The sequence below is a fragment of the Asterias rubens genome, chromosome 5 (assembly GCF_902459465.1).
Source record: "Asterias rubens chromosome 5, eAstRub1.3, whole genome shotgun sequence".
In the NCBI taxonomy this organism is placed as follows: Eukaryota; Metazoa; Echinodermata; class Asteroidea; order Forcipulatida; family Asteriidae; genus Asterias; species Asterias rubens.
Window position 1 is genome coordinate 15,470,023 of NC_047066.1, and position 24,905 is coordinate 15,494,927.

The 24,905-nt window shown below is 37.6% G+C and overlaps 1 protein-coding gene across 2 annotated transcripts in view; it reads left to right on the forward strand.

Moving 5' to 3' along the window:
* The window catches only part of LOC117290954 (leucine-rich repeat-containing protein 74B-like), a 36,891-nt gene extending 35,627 nt beyond the window's left edge, over positions 1–1,264 (forward strand). Inside the window, exon 14 of one of the 2 annotated variants that reach the window (XM_033772537.1) lies at positions 763–839. Coding sequence is in view for 1 of the 2 variants with exons in the window: in XM_033772536.1 (XP_033628427.1) it covers positions 763–865 (103 nt within the window). In the remaining variant the exon portion in view is untranslated. Of the gene's footprint in view, positions 1–762 lie in introns of both variants that reach the window. The other variant, XM_033772536.1, reaches the window with a different exon arrangement.
* The last annotated feature ends 23,641 nt before the right edge of the window (positions 1,265–24,905 follow it).

Below are 24,905 nucleotides of genomic sequence, written 5' to 3' on the forward strand. Positions count from 1 at the left end.
GGTTTGAATCCCGCTCTAGTCAATTCTTTGTTCAACCCCAAAAATTATAAGCACTACGATAATCACACTTATAACTTTAAATCTCTGTGTGCTTTGTTGTTGATACTAACACTAATAAGCATAAATCAGAAGTGCGCTGATCAACTTTACTGCATTTTGCATCGGAATCACTTATTGAGGGAACATAGGCTTCAAGAACTTTGGATGTTATTTTGTTCATTTGTTTGCTATGTAGAACAATTGTTTCATTGCAACGTCATGGAATCCACACTGAATTTGCCTGGTGTGCTTGCTTGGGGTTCAGGTTGGGTTTCAGTATTCTTCTTTATCGGTGCATTTGCTTTATTGGTATGGGCTGTTTCTCTTGGTTTTGGGTTCCATTTCAGTAAACAAGAGGATTACATGAGCAAAATGGCTGCATTATATACCAATTTTAATTAAGTCTTATTTATATAGCACACATATCTACCTAACAAGGTACTCAAGGCGCTTAGTATATACATGCAAACTTTCAGAAAGATACGTAATTGAGTGATGAATTCTGAGACCCAATTATGTAGCACCTTATAAGGGTTTACAAGGTGCTACGGCGCAGCCACTGCCAGGAACACCGGGGTGAACCCCTTCTCTTTTCGACAAGTGCACTGGGTTATTTTACATTCATTACACAACACATGGGACAAACGGCTTTACGTCCCATCCGAAGGACAAAGCAATGGTTAATGAATAACTTATATTTTCCCTCCTTTGTCCTTCCCACAGTGAGCTGTTATTTGGAGCCGTCCAGACCAAGGAGAAGGGGCGTCAGTTAGAGCAGGCAGTCCGTGACTTCAAGCAGGCTGTGACTACATCCATTACAGAGTAGGCCTATCACTATTGGAGCCCTCAAAACATTTAAGGCTAGTCGCAGTTCCTTGTAACTTTCTTTATGTGCACAGCTACAATTATGGGTCACTGTATGTTACAAAGATACAAATGGGGTGCGATCAAGCTTAATGAGTCATTTGTCCGAAATATCATTATGGAGAACGAGCTAACTGGTTGACATTTTCAAAAAGTGTTCTTCCTTACTAAATAACATAAAAAAGGGTTAAAATTAGCAATGAAATCTCGACTTCAAACTCCCTTTTCTCAGTTCCATTCTCTCGTATCTCGTATCTCTTGGTGTTTCTACTTTCACATCTGTTAAGCCAAAAGAGGGGTATCAACCTGGCTTTAAAGGCAGTGGACACTATTGGTAATTACTCAAAATAATTATTAGCATAAAACCTTACTTGGTGACGAGTAATGGGGAGAGGTTGATGCTATAAAACATTGTGAGAAACGGCTCCTTCTGAAGTGCCATAGTTTTCAAGAAGATGTAATTTTCCACAAATTTGATTTCAAGACCTCAGATTTACAAGAACTTGAGGTCTCGAAATCAACCATCTAAACGCACACAACTTCGTGTGACAAGGGTTATTTTTCTTTCATTATTATCTCGCAACTTCAATGACCGATTGAGCTCTAAATTTCACAGGTTTGTTATTATTTATGCATATGTTGAGATACACCAACTGTAAAGGCTAGTCTTTGACAATTACCAATAGTGTCCACTGCCTTTAACAGCCTTAAAGCACTATGCTCAATTTCAAATACATAGTTTTTTAAAGGCAGTGGACACTGTTGGTAATTACTCACAATAACTGTTGGCATAAAAACTTGCTTGGTAACGAGTAATGGAGAGCTGTTGACAGTGTAAACATTTTGAGAAATGGCTCCCTCTGAAGTAACATAGTTTTCACGAAAAGTGATTTTCCACCAAACTATTTTAATTTGATTTTGAGACCTCAGAACAAAATCAAGCATGCACAACTTCTTCCATTATTGTCTCGCAACTTCGACGACCAATTGAGTTCACAATTTCACAGGTTTGTTATTTTGAGCATGTTGAGATACACCAAGTGAGAATACTGATCGTGACGGTTAAACAGTGTTAAACAGTTGTCCAGTGTCTTTAACAATTTACTGAGTGACAATCAAATGGCGTTTTGTTTTGAGTAAAATAATTTAAAGAAGGCTGAATTGGCTGTTGAAGCTTCTGCTTGCTAAGCGTACTGCCGAACTATATTTAGCGATAGCCTTAAGGCCGAGTTATGGTCGGTCGCGCGATGGTCGGGCGTCGGAAATCTGGACGCGCGATCATAAAAAGACACGGTTTTTAGGCCTCGGTCTTAGGATTGCGCGCAAGATTTCCGTCGCGCGACCATCGCGCGACCGACTATAAACCGGCCTATAGCTAGCTTTAGCTGCCAATTTGGATACGACCTAAGAGGGTCTGATGTTTGAAGTGGTGCTGTAGTGAATGATGATATAATGAATGCAAATGTTACGAGTTATCTGATTATGTTAGGAATTCTTTTGTTACTTGTAACAAGTAATGGTGTAACAAAAGGTAACAATGCCCAGGTCGAAATTCTAGTTGAACCTAGTTAAACTGAGTTTAACTGGAACTAGTTGAAAACCAGTTGATAAACTAGTTAAACACAGTTAAAACCAGTTGGTTTAATATGGAAAATGGACAGACACCAACTGGTTTATAATTTAAACCTAGATGAACACAGTTAAACCTAGTCCAAACCAGTTGGTTAATATGGAAAATGGATGACTTAAGTCACTATCCAGTTGAACCAGTTGATTCCAGTTAACTGGGTTCAACTGGAATTTTGACCTGGGTGAGGTTTGAGAACTGACAGAATGTATGCTTAATGTGACAGTGATGATGTACTGCATGTAACTTAATGAGTCGGAATGAGAAATAATGTAATGAGTGTTGATGTAAGGAATAATAATGTGATGTACAATAAAATGATGTGATTGAATGACAGTGTAACTATGCTGCGACAAATGACAAAATGGTGTGATGGATGGTACTGCAAGAAGTATGATGATGTGATGAATAGTGAAATGATGTGACTAATGACGAAATGATGTGACGAATGGTGTGATATGATAAAATGATGTGACAAATGATGAAATGATGTGACAATGGATGAAATGATGTGACCAATGGTGAAATGATATGAATGATGAAAAGATGTGAAGAATGATGAAATGATGTGACAAATGACAAAATGATGTTATGAAATGATGTGACGAATGATGAAATGATGTGACAATGATGAAATGATGTGACGAATGATGAAATTATGTGACGAATGATGAAATGATGTGACGAATGATGAAATGATGTGATGAATAATGAAATAATGTGACAAATGATGAAATGATGTGACGAATGATGAAATGATGTGACTAATGATGAAATGATGTGACGAATGATAAAATGATGTGACGAATGATGAAATGATGTGACGGTGATGAAATGATGTGACTAATGATGAAATGATGTGACGAATGATAAAATGATGTGACGAATGATGAAATGATGTGATGGTGATGAAATGATGTGACGAATGATAAAATGATGTGATGGATGTTGAAATGATGTGACAATTGTTGAAATGATGTGACGAATGATGAAATGATGTGACAATGATGAAATGATGTGACGAAAGATGAAATGATGTGACGAATGATGAAATGATGTGGCGAATGATGAAATGATGTGACAAATGATGAAATGATGTGACGAATGATGAAATGATGTGACGAAAGATGAAATGATGTGACAAATGATGAAATGATGTGACAAATGATGTGACGAATGATGAAATGATGTGACGACTGAGAATACGACAACAAGTGTAAGAAAAAGTTACAGTTATTAGTCGTGAGGTAATAAGAGATGTCAGAATGGATGAAAATGTTTCAAGTGAGACTAGTGGCTGATTCTGAGAAAAAATGTGACAAGTTACATAGTTACACAATATAGTAATAACAGATGAGAATGTTACAAAGTGATGATATAATGAGTGACAATGGAATAACATCTGATCATTCAGGAACTCATAACATTAACTTCACACTTCTGAACAGAACAAATTCCCACAAAGTTGGACATTTTATTGAACAGAAGTACATTTAGTTTAAAGGATTTGGGTACTTTTTGTGACACAAAACACTTTTTTTTTTCTTCACAGATTTACATTTAACTTACATCGTTTGAAGATAATGATAGTTGAAAGGGTACCTTAAAATATTAGTTGCTGAGGTGGTGTACTTTTTTGAGAAATGAGAATGTCATGAAAAAATTTTTTACATGCTAAAATAATGTTCGTTTCATGATTACTGAGACGAAAATGACATTATTTTCATGACATTTTTTTACTCATTTCTCAAAAACGACAGCACATCTGCAAGTAATATTTTCAGGGAAGCTTTCTACTACCATCTATCATTATCTTCAAAATGTGTAAGTTTTGTGTAAATCTGTGGACATTGTGTTTTTTTGTCCTACAAAAAGTACTTTATAGACCCTTTAAGTGACCACTGTTTATTGTTGTATGTTTTTTTCTAAGAGTGAAGTGAAATATGTTAGCAAAGGCCAAAAATCAAAACTAGCTAAAATGTAAAACCTTTTAAAAATGTTGTCTTCCCATGGAAAACGTGTACAGTTTGTACAGATACCAGATTTTTTATTGCTTGTGGCCAGTGTGTTCTCCTGTGTTGTAAATTGACTTTGTTGTAAATAAGGTTTCCGTCAAATTAATGTTTATATAATGTATATTAGGAGTCATTGTGATCAAAGTGATATGAACAAATAAATGCCTCAAATTGGGAGTGTTTTATGAACATTTTCTTGTTAGGAAGGAATGATAATTATGTCATTTGTTATATGTAAAATACTACATTAGCCCTCCAAACCACCAACAACCAGAAGCTATTTGAACTTTTCGCGCAAAAGGTTACAAGGATGTACCCTGCTGAACTTCTCGCTAAAAAAATATAGCCTTGTGAGCTTTTCGCTCGAGAAAAGTTACAAGGCTATATATCCTTTTGAACTTTTCGTTCACAAAAAGTTACATGGCTATAGCCTTGTACACATTTTCAAGCAAAATTTCACAAGTACAATTCAAGGCTATTATAGCCTTGTGAACTTTTCACACAAAAAGGTACAAGGCTATGTATGTAGCCTTGTATATACATTTTCAGGCAAAATTTCACAAGTACACAAGGCTATAGCCTAAATCCTTGTACACATTTTCAATTCGAAAAAGTTCACAAGGCCATATACATTGTAGCCTTGTGAACTTTTCACTCAAAATGTTACAAAGCAGCCTTGCAAAGTTTTCGCTCGAAAAAGTACACAAGCCAAAGCCTTGTGAACAGTTCGCTCGAAAAAGTGTCTTCGTCGTCCTATGAGTCATGGCTGACCCTTTGTGACCCTGGTTATGATAAAGTTCCACTTCTGCCTGCCCGGCCCAGTGCAGATCGATATGCAACGTTTATTGATAGGCCCTTGAATTCTTTGATTCCGTCCGTCTGTCCAACAAAGATTTTGACAGCCACGTGCTGGACTACCTGCAACACATCAGTGCACAAAGATCTTCTCGCGGTTGTCCCCCTCTCTTATTGATATGTGACCAAAGAATTGAAGCTTGTTTCTGTTAATTTTTGAAGACAAGGTGTGTCTATTATCAGATTCGTAAAACCTTGTGAACTTTTTGCTCGAAAAAGTACCCAAGGCTCGAAAAGTGTACAAGGTTACTTACCTTGTGAATGTTTCGCTCAAAAAGTGTAGTAAGGCCTTGTGAACTTTTCGCAAAAAAAACTTATTTAGCATGAAAATGTGTAGGCCCTATAGCCTTGTGAACTTGTCAAATTTTGCTTAAAAGGTCTACAAGGCAATAAGCCTTGTGAACTTGTCAAATTTCGCTTGAAAAAGTTTACAAGCCTAGTGAACTTGTCAAATTTTCCTTGAAAAAGTTTACAAGGATATAGCCTTGTGAATTTGCCAAATTTTGCTCGAAAAAGTCTACAAGGCTATAACCTTGTAAACTTGTCAAGTATTGCTTGAAAAAAATCTACAAGGCTTTACCTTGTGAACTTGTCAAATTTTGCTTGAAAAAGTTTACAAGCCTTGTGAATTTGCCAATTTTGCTTGAAAAAGTCTACCTTGTGAACTTGCCAAATTTTGCTTGAAAAAGTTTACAAGGATATAGCCTTGTGAACTTGTCAAACTTTGCTTGAAAAAGTCTACAAGGCCTTGTGAACTTGTCAAATTTCGCTTGAAAAATCTAACAAGGCTTGTCAAATTTCGCTTGAAAAACCTTACAAGGCTATAGACTTGTGAACTTGTCAAATTTCGCTTGAAAAATCATACAAGGCTATAGCCTTGTGAACTTGTCAAATTTTGCTTGAAAAAGGCCACAAGCCTTGTGAACTTGCCAAATTTTGCTTTAAAAAGTCTACAAGGCTATAAGCCTTGTGAACTTGCCAAATTTTGCTTAAAAGGTTCTACAAGGCTTTAGCCTTGTGAACTTGTCAAATTTCGCTTTAAAACGTCTACAAGGCTATAAGCCTTGTGAACTTGCCAAATTTTGCTTAAAAGGTTCTACAAGGCTTTAGCCTTGTGAACTTGTCAAATTTTGCTTGAACAAAATCTATAAGGTTATAGCTTTGTGAACTTGTCAAATTTCGCTTGAAAAATGTTAAGAGCCTTGTGAACTTGTCCAAATTTGCTTGAAAAAGTCTACAAGGCTATAGCCTAGTGAACTTGTCAAATTTTCCTTGAAAAAGTTTACATGCCTTGTGAACTTGTCAAATTTTGCTGAAAAAGTGAACTTGTCAAATTTTGCTTTAAAAAGTCTACAAGGCTATAAGCCTTGTGAACTTGCCAAATTTTGCTTAAAAGGTTCTACAAGGCTTTAGCCTTGTGAACTTGTCAAATTTTGCTTGAACAAAATCTATAAGGTTATAGCTTTGTGAACTTGTCAAATTTCGCTTGAAAAATGTTAAGAGCCTTGTGAACTTGTCCAAATTTGCTTGAAAAAGTCTACAAGGCTATAGCCTAGTGAACTTGTCAAATTTTCCTTGAAAAAGTTTACATGCCTTGTGAACTTGTCAAATTTTGCTGAAAAAGTGAACTTGTCAAATTTTGCTTGAAAAACTCTACAAGCCTTGTGAACGTGTCAAATTTTGCTTCAAAAAGTCTACAAGGCTATATATAGCCTTGTGAACTTGTCAAATTTTTCTTGAAAAAGTCTACAAGGCTATATAGCCTCGTGGATTTGCCAAATTTTGCTTGAAAAAGTCGACAAGGCTATAACCTTGTGAACTTGTCAAATTTTGCTTGAACAAATCTACAAGGCTATAGCCTTGTGAACTTGTCAAATTTTGCTTTAAAAAGTCTACAGCCTTGTGAACATGTAAAATTTTGCTTGAAAAAGTCTACTAGGCTATAGCCTCGTGAACTTGTCAAATTTCGCTTGACAAACCTTACAAGGCTATAGCCTTGTGAACTTGTCAAATTTCGCTTGACAAACCTTACAAGGCTATAGCCTTGTGAACTTGTCAAATCTCGCGTGACAAACCTTACAAGGCTATAGCCTTGTGAACTTGTCAAATTTCGCTTGAAAAATCTTATAGCCTTGTGAACTTGTCAAATTTTGCTTGAACAAAATCTATAAGGTTATATAGCTTTGTGAACTTGTCAAATTTCGCTAGAAAAATCTTACAAGGCCTCGTGAACTTGTCAAATTTTGCTTGAAAAGGTCTACAAGGCCTTGTCTACATAGCCTTGTGAACTTGTACAAATTTGCTTGAAAAAGTCTACAAGACTATATAGCCTTGTGAACTTGTCAAAATTTGCTTGAAAAATCTAACAAGCCTTGTGAACTTGTCAAATTTCGCTTGAAAAATCTTACGAGCCTTGTGAAATTGTCGAATTTCGCTTGAAAAATCTTACGAGCCTTGTGAAATTGTCGAATTTTGCTTGAAAAAGTCTACAAGCCTTGTGAACTTGTTAAATTTTGCTTGAAAAAAAAAACTTATCAGGCTATAGTCCCCTGAAAGCCTTGTGAACTTGTCAAATTTTGCTTGAACAAGTGTACAAGGCCTTCGGTGTAGGCCTACTTGTCAAATTTTGTTTTCAGTTAGTGGCTCAAATTGGATATAATATGTTGGTATTTTTTGTTAAAGTTAAATAAAGTTGGAGTAAATTGTGCAAAGAGTTAGTCAGAGTGACGACCAGGCTTTCAGGGGACTCAAAGTCTGGCCGAAACCAGCGTGGTGATCACCCATTAGAACCCTTCAGGGACTTGCCGTCCCGGTCCCTCCTTTACTCTCCCACACGGTAAATCATCCACACCTAATTTGGGGATAGACATGACGGACCCCAATCCATTACTGGTGCAAGCAGTAAAAGTCATGTCCCTCTTGGTACGGGTGGGATTCGAACCGGTGTCCCAGCTCTGGATTGCACGCACAATGGAACTATCCAGTACACCGTGTCGCCACAGTGCCCGCTGGTGTTTGAAGATGATTTTTATACTACTTAAATAATTCACTCACTGCGTCGAAGCGAAAAAGAAAAACACGCCCTGACGGGAATTGAACCCGGGTCTCGTAGCTCCCAGTCCAATACGTTCTTGGACTAGCTGCGGCGCCAGTTACAATATTCCACGAATGATAAATACCTAAACAATAATATTGATAATACAACACAAAATTAAACACGCACAATATAGACGGAATTGGAGGTTGTTGTGTGTGTTTCGCGGAAACAGTGTTTTGGGTAACAAAAAAAAACACTGCCAAAATAATCTACAGAAAACGATTAAAAAGGAGCTGCGTTCTGCTCTTAATTCGGTTATACATCACCAGCAGTAGGCGTGTGGGTCAAGATCACTGGTTTTGGGGAAGTGGGTTTCAGGGTGAATGTTAATATTACAACTACTTTATTGAGGCCTACAGCTGATCAAATTTCGCTTGCAAAAATCTTACAAGGCTTATAGCCTTGTGAACTTGTCAAATTTCGCTTGAAAAATCTTACAAGGCTATAGCCTTGTGAACTTGTCAAATTTCGCTTAAAAATTCTTACAAGGCTATAGCCTTGTGAACTTGTCAAATTTCGCTTGAAAAATCTTACAAGGCCTTGTGAACTTGTCAAATTTTGCTTCAAAAATCTTACAAGGCTATAAGGCTAATTTGAACTTGTCAAATTTGAACTTGTCGAGGCTTATTTGAACTTGTCAAATTTCACTTGAAAATCTAGCCTTGTGAACTTGTCAAATTTCCCTTGAAAAATCTTATAAGCCTTGTGAACTTGTCAAACTTTGCTTGAAAAAATCTACAAGGCTATAGCCTTGTGAACTTGTCAAACTTTGCTTGAAAAAATCTACAAGGCCTTGTGAACTTGTCAAATTTCGCTTGAAAAATCTTACAAGGCTTGTCAAATTTCGCTTGAAAAACCTTACAAGGCTATATAGCCTTGTGAACTTGTCAAATTTCGCTTGAAAAATCATACAAGGCTATAGCCTTGTGAACTTGTCAAATTTTGCTTGAAAAAGGCCACAAGCCTTGTGAACTTGTCAAATTTTGCTTGAAAGATTCTACAAGGCTATAAGCCTTGTGAACTTGTCAAATTTTGCTTGAAAAAGTCTACAAGGCTATAGCCTTGTGAACTTGCCAAATTTTGCTTTAAAAAGTCTACAAGGCTATATATAAGCTTTGTGAACTTGCCAAATTTTGCTTAAAAGGTTCTACAAGGCTTTAGCCTTGTGAACTTGTCAAATTTTGCTTGAACAAAATCTATAAGGTTATAGCTTTGTGAACTTGTCAAATTTCGCTAGAAAAATCTTACAAGGGCTCGTGAACTTGTCAAATTTTGCTTAAAAAGGTCTACAAGGCCTTGTCTACATAGCCTTGTGAACTTGTCAAAATTTGCTTGAAAAAGTCTACAAGGCTATAGCCCTGTGAACTTGTCAAATTTCGCTTGAAAAATCTAACAGGCCTTGTGAACTTGTCAAATTTCGCTTGAAAAATCTTACGAGCCTTGTGAAATTGTCGAATTTTGCTTGAAAAAGTCTACAAGCCTTGTGAACTTGTTAAATTTTGCTTGAAAAAAATAACTTATAAGGCTATAGTCCCCTGAAAGCCTTGTGAACTTGTCAAATTTTGCTTGAACAAGTGTACAAGGCCTTCGGTGTAGGCCTACTTGTCAAATTTTGTTTTCAGTTAGTGGCTCAAATTGGATATAATATGTTGGTATTTTTTGTTAAAGTTAAATAAAGTTGGAGTAAATTTGTGCAAAGAGTTAGTCAGAGTGACGACCAGGCTTTCAGGGGACTCAAAGTCTGGCCGAAACCAGCGTGGTGATCACCCATTAGAACCCTTCAGGGACTTGCCGTCCCGGTCCCTCCTTTACTCTCCCACACGGTAAATCATCCACACCTAATTTGGGGATAGACATGACGGACCCCAATCCATTACTGGTGCAAGCAGTAAAAGTCATGTCCCTCTTGGTACGGGTGGGATTCGAACCGGTGTCCCAGCTCTGGATTGCACGCACAATGGAACTATCCAGTACACCGTGTCGCCACAGTGCCCGCTGGTGTTTGAAGATGATTTTTATACTACTTAAATAATTCACTCACTGCGTCGAAGCGAAAAAGAAAAACACGCCCTGACGGGAATTGAACCCGGGTCTCGTAGCTCCCAGTCCAATACGTTCTTGGACTAGCTGCGGCGCCAGTTACAATATTCCACGAATGATAAATACCTAAACAATAATATTGATAATACAACACAAAATTAAACACGCACAATATAGACGGAATTGGAGGTTGTTGTGTGTGTTTCGCGGAAACAGTGTTTTGGGTAAAAAAAAAACACTGCCAAAATAATCTTCAGAAAACGATTAAAAAGGAGCTGCGTTCTGCTCTTAATTCGGTTATACATCACCAGCAGTAGGCGTGTGGGTCAAGATCACTGGTTTTGGGGAAGTGGGTTTCAGGGTGAATGTTAATATTACAACTACTTTATTGAGGCCTACAGCTGATCAAATTTCGCTTGCAAAAATCTTACAAGGCTTATAGCCTTGTGAACTTGTCAAATTTTGCTTGAAAAAGTCTACAAGGCTATAAGCCTTGTGAACTTGCCAAATTTTGCTTAAAAGGTTCTACAAGGCTTTAGCCTTGTGAACTTGTCAAATTTTGCTTGAACAAAATCTATAAGGTTATAGCTTTGTGAACTTGTCAAATTTCGCTTGAAAAATGTTAAGAGCCTTGTGAACTTGTCAAATTTTCCTTGAAAAAGTTTACATGCCTTGTGAACTTGTCAAATTTTGCTGAAAAAGTGAACTTGTCAAATTTTGCTTGAAAAACTCTACAAGCCTTGTGAACGTGTCAAATTTTGCTTGAAAAAGTCTACAAGGCTATATATAGCCTTGTGAACTTGTCAAATTTTTCTTGAAAAAGTCTACTAAGCTTATAACCTTGTGAACTTGCCAAATTTTGCTTGAAAAAGTTGACAAGGATATAGCCTTTTGAACTTGTAAAATTTTGCTTGAAAAAATCTACAAGGCTATAGCCTTGTGAACTTGACAAATTTTGCTTGAAAAAGTCTACAAGCCTTGTGAACTTGCCAAATTTTGCTTAAAAGGTTCTACAAGCCTTGTGAACTTGTCAAATTTTGCTTGAAAGAGTCTACAAGGCTATATAGCCTCGTGGATTTGCCAAATTTTGCTTGAAAAGGTCGACAAGGCTATAACCTTGTGAACTTGTCAAATTTTGCTTGAAAAAATCTACAAGGCCTTGTGAACTTGTCAAATTTTGCTTTAAAAAGTCTACAGCCTTGTGAACATGTAAAATTTTGCTTGAAAAAGTCTACTAGGCTATAGCCTCGTGAACTTGTCAAATTTCGCTTGACAAACCTTACAAGGCTATAGCCTTGTGAACTTGTCAAATCTCGCTTGACAAACCTTATAGCCTTGTGAACTTGTCAAATTTTGCTTGAACAAAATCTATAAGGTTATATAGCTTTGTGAACTTGTCAAATTTCGCTAGAAAAATCTTACAAGGCCTCGTGAACTTGTCAAATTTTGCTTGAAAGGTCTACAAGGCCTTGTCTACATAGCCTTGTGAACTTGTAAAAATTTGCTTGAAAAAGTCTACAAGACTATAATAGCCTTGTGAACTTGTCAAAATTTGCTTGAAAAATCTAACAAGCCTTGTGAACTTGTCAAATTTCGCTTAAAAAATCTAACGAGCCTTGTGAAATTGTCGAATTTCGCTTGAAAAATCTTACGAGCCTTGTGAAATTGTCGAATTTTGCTTGAAAAAGTCTACAAGCCTTGTGAACTTGTTAAATTTTGCTTGAAAAAAAAAAACTTATCAGGCTATAGTCCCCTGAAAGCCTTGTGAACTTGTCAAATTTTGCTTGAACAAGTGTACAAGGCCTTCGGTGTAGGCCTACTTGTCAAATTTTGTTTTCAGTTAGTGGCTCAAATTGGATATAATATGTTGGTATTTTTTGTTAAAGTTAAATAAAGTTGGAGTAAATTTGTGCAAAGAGTTAGTCAGAGTGACGACCAGGCTTTCAGGGGACTCAAAGTCTGGCCGAAACCAGCGTGGTGATCACCCATTAGAACCCTTCAGGGACTTGCCGTCCCGGTCCCTCCTTTACTCTCCCACACGGTAAATCATCCACACCTAATTTGGGGATAGACATGACGGACCCCAATCCATTACTGGTGCAAGCAGTAAAAGTCATGTCCCTCTTGGTACGGGTGGGATTCGAACCGGTGTCCCAGCTCTGGATTGCACGCACAATGGAACTATCCAGTACACCGTGTCGCCACAGTGCCCGCTGGTGTTTGAAGATGATTTTTATACTACTTAAATAATTCACTCACTGCGTCGAAGCGAAAAAGAAAAACACGCCCTGACGGGAATTGAACCCGGGTCTCGTAGCTCCCATTCCAATACGTTCTTGGACTAGCTGCGGCGCCAGTTACAACATTCCACGAATGATAAATACCTAAACAATAATATTGATAATACAACACAAAATTAAACACGCACAATATAGACGGAATTGGAGGTTGTTGTGTGTGTTTCGCGGAAACAGTGTTTTGGGTAACAAAAAAAAACACTGCCAAAATAATCTTCAGAAAACGATTAAAAAGGAGCTGCGTTCTGCTCTTAATTCGGTTATACATCACCAGCAGTAGGCGTGTGAGTCAAGATCACTGGTTTTGGGGAAGTGGGTTTCAGGGTGAATGTTAATATTACAACTACTTTATTGAGGCCTACAGCTGATCAAATTTCGCTTGCAAAAATCTTACAAGGCTTATAGCCTTGTGAACTTGTCAAATTTCGCTTAAAAAATCTTACAAGGCTATAGCCTTGTGAACTTGTCAAATTTCGCTTGAAAAATCTTACAAGGCCTTGTGAACTTGTCAAACTTTGCTTGAACAAATCTACAAGGCTATAGCCTTGTGAACTTGTCAAATTTTGCTTGAAAAATCTTACAAGGCTATAAGGCTAATTTGAACTTGTCAAATTTGAACTTGTCGAGGCTTATTTGAACTTGTCAAATTTCACTTGAAAATCTAGCCTTGTGAACTTGTCAAACTTTGCTTGAAAAAATCTACAAGGCCTTGTGAACTTGTCAAATTTCGCTTGAAAAATCTTACAAGGCTTGTCAAATTTCGCTTGAAAAACCTTACAAGGCTATATAGCCTTGTGAACTTGTCAAATTTCGCTTGAAAAATCATACAAGGCTATAGCCTTGTGAACTTGTCAAATTTTGCTTGAAAAAGGCCACAAGCCTTGTGAACTTGTCAAATTTTGCTTGAAAGAGTCTACAAGGCTATAAGCCTTGTGAACTTGTAAAATTTTGCTTGAAAAAGTCTACAAGGCTATATATAAGCTTTGTGAACTTGCCAAATTTTGCTTAAAAGGTTCTACAAGGCTTCAGCCTTGTGAACTTGTCAAATTTTGCTTGAACAAAATCTATAAGGTTATAGCTTTGTGAACTTGTCAAATTTCGCTAGAAAAATCTTACAAGGGCTCGTGAACTTGTCAAATTTTGCTTAAAAAGGTCTACAAGGCCTTGTCTACATAGCCTTGTGAACTTGTCAAATTTTGCTTGAAAAAGTCTACAAGGCTATAGCCTTGTGAACTTGTCAAATTTCGCTTGAAAAATCTTACAAGGCTATAGCCTTGTGAACTTGTCAAACTTTGCTTGAACAAATCTACAAGGCTATAGCCTTGTGAACTTGTCAAATTTTGCTTGAAAAATCTTACAAGGCTATAAGGCTAATTTGAACTTGTCAAATTTGAACTTGTCAAGGCTTATTTGAACTTGTCAAATTTCACTTGAAAATCTAGCCTTGTGAACTTGTCAAATTTCCCTTGAAAAATCTTATAAGCCTTGTGAACTTGTCAAACTTTGCTTGAAAAAATCTACAAGGCTATAGCCTTGTGAACTTGTCAAATTTCGCTTGAAAAATCTTACAAGGCTTGTCAAATTTCGCTTGAAAAACCTTACAAGGCTATATAGCCTTGTTAACTTGTCAAATTTCGCTTGAAAAATCATACAAGGCTATAGCCTTGTGAACTTGCCAAATTTTGCTTTAAAAAGTCTACAAGGCTATATATAAGCTTTGTGAACTTGCCAAATTTTGCTTAAAAGGTTCTACAAGGCTTTAGCCTTGTGAACTTGTCAAATTTCGCTTGAAAAAATCTACAAGGCAATAGCCTTGTGAACTTGTCAAATTTCGCTTGACAAATCTTACGAGCCTTGTGAAATTGTCGAATTTCGCTTGAAAAATCTTACGAGCCTTGTGAAATTGTCGAATTTTGCTTGAAAAAGTCTACAAGCCTTGTGAACTTGTTAAATTTTGCTTGAAAAAAATAACTTATAAGGCTATAGTCCCCTGAAAGCCTTGTGAACTTGTCAAATTTTGCTTGAACAAGTGTACAAGGCCTTCGGTGTAGGCCTACTTGTCAAATTTTGTTTTCAGTTAGTGGCTCAAATTGGATATAATATGTTGGTATTTTTTGTTAAAGTTAAATAAAGTTGGAGTAAATTTGTGCAAAGAGTTAGTCAGAGTGACGACCAGGCTTTCAGGGGACTCAAAGTCTGGCCGAAACCAGCGTGGTGATCACCCATTAGAACCCTTTAGGGACTTGCCGTCCCGGTCCCTCCTTTACTCTCCCACACGGTAAATCATCCACACCTAATTTGGGGATAGACATGACGGACCCCAATCCATTACTGGTGCAAGCAGTAAAAGTCATGTCCCTCTTGGTACGGGTGGGATTCGAACCGGTGTCCCAGCTCTGGATTGCACGCACAATGGAACTATCCAGTACACCGTGTCGCCACAGTGCCCGCTGGTGTTTGAAGATGATTTTTATACTACTTAAATAATTCACTCATTGCGTCGAAGCGAAAAAGAAAAACACGCCCTGACGGGAATTGAACCCGGGTCTCGTAGCTCCCAGTCCAATACGTTCTTGGACTAGCTGCGGCGCCAGTTACAATATTCCACGAATGATAAATACCTAAACAATAATATTGATAAAACAACACAAAATTAAACACGCACAATATAGACGGAATTGGAGGTTGTTGTGTGTGTTTCGCGGAAACAGTGTTTTGGGTAAAAAAAAAACACTGCCAAAATAATCTTCAGAAAACGATTAAAAAGGAGCTGCGTTCTGCTCTTAATTCGGTTATACATCACCAGCAGTAGGCGTGTGGGTCAAGATCACTGGTTTTGGGGAAGTGGGTTTCAGGGTGAATGTTAATATTACAACTACTTTATTGAGGCCTACAGCTGATCAAATTTCGCTTGCAAACATCTTACAAGGCTATAAGGCTAATTTGAACTTGTCAAATTTGAACTTGTCAAGGCTAATTTGAACTTGTCAAATTTCACTTGAAAAATCTAGCCTTGTGAACTTGTCAAATTTCCCTTGAAAAATCTTACAAGCCTTGTGAACTTGTCAACTTTTGCTTGAAAAAGTCTACAAGGTTGTATAGCCTTGTGAATTTGTCAAATTTTGTTTGCTTGAAAAATTCTACAAGGCTATATGAACTTGTGAATTTGTCAAATTTCGCTTGAAAATCTTACAAGGCTATTATAGCCTTGTGAACTTGTCTAATTTTGCTTAAAAGGTTCTACAAGGTTATAGCTTTGTGAACTTGTCAAATTTCGCTTGAAAAAGTCTACAAGGCTATAGCCTTGTGAACCTGTCAAATTTCGCTTAGTAAATCTTACGAGCCTTGTGAACTTGTCAAATTTTCCTTGAACAGTTTTACAAGGCCTTGTGAACTTGTCAAATTTTGCTTGAAAAAGTCTACAAGCCTTGTGAACTTGTTAAATTTTGCTTGAAAAAAAAAACTTATAAGGCTATAGTCCCCTGAAAGCTTTGTGAACTTGTCAAATTTTGCTTGAACAAGTCTACAAGGCTTTCGGTGTAGGCCTACTTGTCAAATTTTGTTTTCAGTTAGTGGCTCAAATTGGATTATGTTGGTATTTTTTGTTAAAGTTAAATAAAGTTGGAGTAAATTTGTGCAAAGAGTTAGTCAGAGTGACGACCAGGCTTTCAGGGGACTCAAAGTCTGGCCGAAACCAGCGTGGTGATCACCCATTAGAACCCTTCAGGGACTTGCCGTCCCGGTCCCTCCTTTACTCTCCCACACGGTAAATCATCCACACCTAATTTGGGGATAGACATGACGGACCCCAATCCATTACTGGTGCAAGCAGTAAAAGTCATGTCCCTCTTGGTACGGGTGGGATTCGAACCGGTGTCCCAGCTCTGGATTGCACGCACAATGGAACTATCCAGTACACCGTGTCGCCACAGTGCCCGCTGGTGTTTGAAGATGATTTGTATACTACTTAAATAATTCACTCACTGCGTCCAAGCGAAAAAGAAAAAACACGCACACACGGGAATTGAACCCGGGTCTCGTAGCTCCCAGTCCAATACGTTCTTGGACTAGCTACGGCGCCAGCTGCATTACCAAATGAATAATATATACCTAAACAATAATATTGATAATACAACACAAAATTAAACACGGCAATATAGAGGGATATGGAGGTTGTTGTGTGTGTTTCGCGGAAACAGTGTTTTGGGTAAAAAAAACACTGCCAATATAATCTTCAGAAAACGATTAAAAAGGAGCTGCGTTCTGCTCTTAGTTCGGTTTATACATCACCAGCAGTAGGCGTGTGGGTCAAGATCACTGGTTTTGGGGAAGTGGGTTTCAGGGTGAATGTTTACATTACAACTACTTTATTGAGGCCTACAGCTGATAAAAGTGAGTACAAATGAGAGGTTCACGTTAATGGGAATTTCTTGTTGGGCAAAATTGAAAAAATCACATGAGGTAAGTCCAGCGTTTGTCAAATTTTAAGGGACAATCACGAGGGGAAAGTCCAGCATTTTACTTAAAAAACGTTGTCCTAATAGGCTATTCCGAAGTCAACACGGGTCGACCTAACAGGACAAATATTGAATAAGAAACAAAATACAAGGGGTAAGTCGGTCATTTAAAACGCAGAAGGCTTTTATTTATGCAAAATTTGTGCAAATTTTCAGTGCACAAGGCCTGGTACACATTTTCAGGTAGTCAAGGCTATAGCCTTGTACACGATTTCACCCACATTTTCAGGCAAAGATGTATAGGTGCACAAGGCTATTAAAACCTTGTATACATTTTCGCTCCAAATTTGGCAAGTACATAAGGCTCAGCCTTGTACACATTTGTTAAAATATATGACCCTGACCTTCAACCTTTGGCATCATTGAAAGATTAGCATGACAATAAGAAAAATGAAGCAGGCCAAATTCATGAGGACAGTTTGAGTAACAAAAAGTTTAATTCAAAATCAAGCAATTCAATCCATCAGTTAGATATAATTTATAAAAATAAAATCAGCAAGTATGTACAATGTATCTACATATAATAAAGACTTTTTATAACAATGAAGAGCTAATTACAATGTGTACAGTTTTCGATGTTTCAGTTCACTTTCAGCAGCAAAATACATCAAATTAAAACAACCTTCAGTACATCATTAAAGGGTCTATGTCACTTTTGTCCATAGATTTACACTAAACTTACACAGTTTGAAGATAATGATAGTAGAAAGCTTCCCGGAAAATATTACGTACTGAGGTGCTGTAGTTTTGGGGAAATGAGTAAAACAATGTCATGAAAATAATTTTCGTCTCATGAGACGCATGAAAATTATTTTAGTCATTTACAAACGTATTTTCATGACATTGTTTTACTATTTCTCAAAAACTACAGCACCTCAGTAAGTAAAATTTGAAGGGAAGCTTTCCACTATCATTATCTTCAAACCCTGTAAGTTTAATGTAAATCTGTAGACATTTTGAAAAGGTACCCAAAACCTTTAACTAAAAAAAGGGTATTTTTAAAGTACCAAATTTAGAGGTTTTATACAGGATTGGTAAGGGTAACAAAATATAAGTGATTCATTTAAGTCCGATTATTAAGTTAATTCTAGTACCAATTTATGATGTGAAATATTTCCGTCTGAAAAGAAGTTAAAATCAACAAAACTGTTGCTGAAAATTAAGAAAAGGTATGAGCTGATTTCAGTTCTTGCAAACAAAACTATAGTGAAGGTTTATATACGTGTTGTAAATTGTGCAAGTTTTTAATTGATTTTTCTCCTATTAACTCACACAAATGATTAAGCCCAAGTTTTCACAGGTTTGTTAATGTTATTTCATGTATTACTGTTCACATAAAACAGGCACATATAGTCTCTGACTATTTTGTTAGCTACACCAATCCTGAACTATACCTTTAAAAGTTTATTATGTAAAAGTAATTACATTCCATTTTAGCGACTTTTCTATAGTTATTAATATTTGGTTTTTACCCATATACACCGATGTGTGTTAGCACTGTATACTCAGTACTTTCCCCCGAGTCCTGTAAGAAAAAATTACAGGCATTTTACTCGGGTGGGATTCGAACCCACGACCTTTGCAATTCTAGAGCAGGTCTTTCCTATAGTTGTAATCACTTCATCAACACTTTATGTTAACAGATAAATACACTTGAACACTTATCAACAATTAACTCTTCACATACATGTAACATTTTAAGATGTTGGCACTGCTTGTTGTGCATGTACATGAAAATTAATCATTATAATTCGTACATTTAGCTACAAAATAAGTTATTAATTCTCTTGACGGTGGTCTAGGCTCCAAGAAGAGCTTGGTTGGTTTAATATCAAATCGTTAACCTAAAACACTAACAGGTACTCTTCATGCACAAAAAGCACATTATGGGAACTTGGGGGGGGGGGGAGGGGGTGCAAAGGGCAAGCACATGCAGAATATTATGCAAATTGATGTACATTTCCTACATTTTCTTTTAAATACCGATGGGATTATGATATTCAAGTACCATAATAATAATAATAATAACAAATTCTTATATAGCGCATTTCACAATAAACCGTATCAATGCGCTTTACATTAGTCCCCTGGTCATTGGGCCAATAAACATCCCTTTAATCTTTCTCAGCTCCCATTAGGGAGTATACAGCCCCGAGCTGCCGTGGCGCTCCGAAAGCTTTTCATTCACAATATCAACCTCTACCCTCGCAGGTATCCATTTATACCCCTGGGTGAAGAGAAGCAATTATAGTAAAGTATCTTGCTCAAGGACACAAGTGTCACGACCGGGATTCGAACCCACACTCCGGTGAATTAGCACCAGAACTTGAATTTGATGCTCTTAACCACTCGGCCGTGACACTCTACCATCTCATTAAGATTAAAAACACTGGATACTTTTGGTTATAGTTAAAGACCAGTCTTCTCACTTGGTGTATCACACCATATGCATAGAACAACAAACCTGTGAACATGTGAACTCAATTGTTCCTCCAAGTTGCGAGAGAATAATGGAAGGGGAAAAAACCCTTGTAGCACAAGTTGTGTGCTTTCTTCTTTTTCAAAAACCTTGTACTTTAGAGGGAGCTGTTTCTCACTTTGTTTTTTTCACTGTCAACAGCTCTCCGTTGCTCGTTACCAAGTCAGTTTTTATGCTGACAATTAAATTGAGTAATAAGCCTTTAAAGATCTGTTAAAAACAACAACAGGGATGTTAAAGGCAGTGGACACTATAGGTAATTACTCAACATGTTTATTAGCATAAAACCTAATTAGGTAACAAGTAATTGGGAGAGGTTGGTAGTATAAAACATTGTGAGAAACGGCTCCCTCTGAAGTGGAATAGTTTTCGAGAAATAATTTTCCACGAATTTGATTTCAAGACCTCAGATTTAGAATTTGAGGTCTCTAAATCAACCTTCTGAAAGCACACAACTTTGTGTGACAAGGGTGGTTTTTCTTTCATTAATATATCGCAACTTCGACAACCAATAGGAGACTTTCTAACGCTAGGCGGCAGCAGACATACCGGGTAAATTTCCATTGTTTACGTAGTTCTGAACATGCGCATAATTCTGAGAACAATGGATTTACCCGGTAAGTCTGCTGCCCTCTATCGTCCCAGAAAGTCTCCCATTGAGTTCTAAATTTCACAGGTTTGTGCATATGTTGAGATATACCAAGTGAGAAGACTGGTCTTTTACAATAACCAATAGTGTCCAGTGTCTTTAAGTTCACAGGGTTTTAGTTCTTACAAAGTAGAGTGTGTATCACAACATCTTATTAATTGGAATGGTGGTAGCTTCACAACCATTTCACATTGTCAACATTTCAGTTTTGCTTGTACATCTAATAACAAGTCCGTTACATACGGCTATTCTAGCCATTGGACCCTTTCGGTAAACAGTATTGTCCAAAGCCAACACTTCGTGTATCACAACTTCTATATAAAATAACAAACCTGTGAAAATTTAGGCTCAATCAGTCATCGAAAATAACGGGAAAACCCACCCTTGTTTCTGCGCGTTTCCTCGTGTCATGACATGTGTTTAAAATAAATCCGTAATTCTCGTTAACGAGAATTGATATTGTTTTGCTGTTTTCTCAAAAAGTAAAGCATTTCATGGAATAATATTTCAAGAGAAGTCTTTCACCAATACTTTCTGTAAACCCTGTAAGTTATTTGTAAATCTGTGAACTTTTATTTTTTTTTCTGTACCGAAAGGGTCCAATGGCTTTAAGGATTTCTGTACTTCTGGTGAGACACAAAACACAAACGTCGATAGATTTACATTTAACTAACATGTCCGTGGTTTAATGATAATTATGGTAAAAAGCCTCCCTCAAATATGACTGGCCAAGGTGCTGCAATTTTTGTAAGTAGGGTGAAACAATTTTGCGATAATAGTGTTTGAACTCAGGGCAACACCGGTTTTACATTATACGTCGAAGAGATTTGGAAAAAGCTCATACCATTTGTTCGAGTACTAAGTAAAACAGGAGAATAACTATTTTTGTATTGGTCATACACATATGTTGGTAAACATGTGTGATTTGTACGCAATGTTAATCAAAATCATTGCAATCTACATGCTTTTCGTTTTGCTTTTCTTAAGTTATCTGCTAGCGATAAAGTCAATTTGCCTACAAAATGGATCAAAGGACACCCAAGAGGAAAATTGGGATGCTGATGTAAGAGTGCATCCAATAAGAGTTTTAGAGAAACCACCAAGTAAGATTTGTCAAAGAGAGATTATTAAATGGTAACTCCTTCTCACTGAGATAAAAGGTATGTCAAAGAGGGATTTAGAGTTGCGATGTTACTCAAAATCATTGCAAGCCACGTAAGTTATTACAGCGCGGCTATAATTATCCCTCATTGTAAGACATGAGGGCACTATTCACCAAAGATCGTATAGCACTGTAGGCACAAGATAGAGAACTCACGCGCAAACGTGAACTACGCACTGGGTGCGTTTGGTCGCCATCTTAGAATTGATAAAAAAAAAATTCTGTTTTCTCGAAAAGGAAAGTATTCCATGGAATAATATTTCAAGAGAAGTCTTTCACCATTACCTTCTGTAAACCCTGTAAGTTATTTGTAAATCTGTGAACTTTTTTTTTTCTGTTCCGAAAGTGTATAATGGCAGCAAATTGAGCTTTTGCTATTAATTCGGGAATTGGTAGGTTTAAGAGGCTTCTCCCGCATATAATGTCAGCTTTTTGTTCAATTGTTAAATATTGCCTATATTTTGTTCTTTGCAGATGTCAGAAGTGGGTTCAGAACACGCGTCGCTGTGACCTCATTCAAAGAACACCCTTATATGTATCCTCCAACTGTCGATTGTGCGCCGATCACTTTGATCCGTGAATTCCCCAACAAACAAACAAAAAACAGGTTGAACTGGAACCCAGTTCCAACTTCTCCAACTATTCAATGTTCTAAATCCCCCCAAACCTCTGAACTCCCAACGCCGCATACTGAAGAGAAAGAGTGAGGTAGTTTCTACACCATCTGGCATGAGTTCTAAAGAAAAATACTACAATTACTAAGGCAGCAGATCTAAAAAGCAAGCTGGACACAGGAATCTCCAATTGGATCAGGCACTCTTGACTGATCCAATTATATTGAATATTGAATCAACATTTTTTTATTTTAGTTTACGTTAGCGTGCTCAGAACAAACTCATCTCACAGAATGAAAGTTTTATTTTCGAGTGTCAAGTATTTTCAATTATTAAGTGCGGTGTTGTGTATGCGTGTATATATATTGTTATAATTATGTTAACGTCAACCAAAATGGTTCTTTTCAGAACCAACACATCCCACAGTGAGAGAGATTAATTTTCTAGACAACATGTTTGGGTTGGCCGTGCCAAGTCTTTAACCATATTATTTCATAATCAAGGACCAAACATATTTTCATGTTGTCAAGAGCTTTCATTTTGGTACAGACTTTGATCGGGCTCAGCAGCCAAAACCCCAGTCATCACACCAGTGTCGACAATGCGATAAAGCTTTCAGCCGACGGGACACCCTGAAGAGGCATTTAAAAAACAACCACAAGCGAGGGGGACCTAACCCACACGACCAACCGTCCACATCGACAACACCACCACCACTGCCGCCGCCGCTGCAACAACCACCTCCACCTCCACATTATACCAAAATAGTCTTGTTCAACATGGCGTTATGTTTTGGAATAATTTGAGTTACTCAATTAAATCTTCAATCACTCTTCCGATCCTGCATTCACAAGAAAATTAAAAAAACAACTTCTTGATGCTTATTCTTAGGTTTATTTAAGTATATTGTTAACTTACTCACCATCATATATTAGCCTCTGTCGTGTATTCTGTTTGTCTAGTCTGTCTTGTGTTTTCTTTCTTCTGTATAGTATTTTATGTTGTTTGTCTGTCCATAGGTTAAGGCACAAAAGCCTCTGCTTCACCCTAACCTAATTGTTGTCCTACTTTAAAAGCTTCCTAATGTATAACTATCTAAATCATTGTAAACTTTCATATCCTAAGATACTAAGTAATACTGTAAACTACTCATAATTTTAATATATTTATAAATGTAAAATGTGTAAGTTTAAACGTAGGGCAGCAATGAAATAAATGTGTGCAAATACAAATACAAATACACCTCCATCACCACCACCATTGTCAAAAAACAGTCTCCTTAATAGTCCCTTATGCCCAGAGTTTATTGGTACACTTAAACTTTTTCTCCATCATATTCAAGAGGTCCACCAAGACTCTGGGAATAACGACGTAGACGATGAAACCACCCTCCCCTCCAGATGACCAGAACAACCCAGCTCCTCCACCCTTGATCAATGACCCTCTGCAAGAAGACCCCCTTGAATTCCCTGATCCTGACTAGATGATCATGACGACGAAATGGGTCAAATCTTGCGTAGACACTGGTCATCAATTAGGACTCACCATCTGGTTGACCGACCAATCCAAGACATCTATAATTTCCACCTTGTTGGAACCAGACAACTTAAACCGGGCGTGGACCCTGACGAGGCGCTCCTTATTGCTTTAAACAACCTCCGTTGCTGAGCCAAAGTTAACATTTCATTTGGACTGGTGCTTCGTCACACCGTGACGGGGGAATTGAGATATTTTCACTCATCTTTTAACAACGCCCATTTTTTTAAGGAACCTTTTGCTATCGAGTCTAGGGCTAATTTGGATTGGATGTTGGAAGCCTTACGTAGGGGAGATGTAGAAGAGTTTGGTCGTCGTCAACGGTCGGACACAAAACGGGTTCTCGAATCAATGACGAATATTACCATCATCGTGAATAAGCTGAAGGGGTTTCCAATCGGGGCCCCAGTAAGAGACACCTCCCAATGTGGCGAACAATCACACGGTAGTGAAGTTGGTCAAAAATAGAAGAACCGGACAACGGTTTACAGACGACCTATGTTTCTTTCGCTGTCTGGCACGCAAGTGTGTAGCCAATGTTAAACACAGCTTTCCCGCCGGCGGTTATCGAGTTCCCCCAACAATCTTGGAAAAATTTGATTACTTGGGGATTTACATTGAAAAGGAAAACAGATATTTCCCCTACCAAACCACTTTTTACTTTGAGTCTTATTTTCAGCCGATACCTGAGCATCTTCAAGGCCCAGGAGTAAAGCTGGCATGGGATAGACGGCACAAGCTTATGAGTTGTATCGTAGCCAGCAATGTCCCTGGACTTGAGGAGGTACAGTGCTTCATCTCCGATGGAAACTCTGCCGAACTGGTGAGAAAGATGGTCCACCATCTTCACACAATTTCAGGAGCCTCAGACATTGTACAAGTTACTTCTGGAGAAGTACGACCAGGTCATCCGAGCCCTTGACGAGCAGTTGGATAACTTCAATGAAGATAGGATGGATGAGGGCGCTTTTGCTGAAGAAGATAAAGAACACCAGTGGAAACATCCTGCAGAGAAGGCAAAGAATGAACTCCACTCTTACTTGAAGGAGCTGCCGGTTCTTGAGTTAAACTCGGATAAGTATGATGTCAACCTAATGAAAAAGTATCTCCAGGC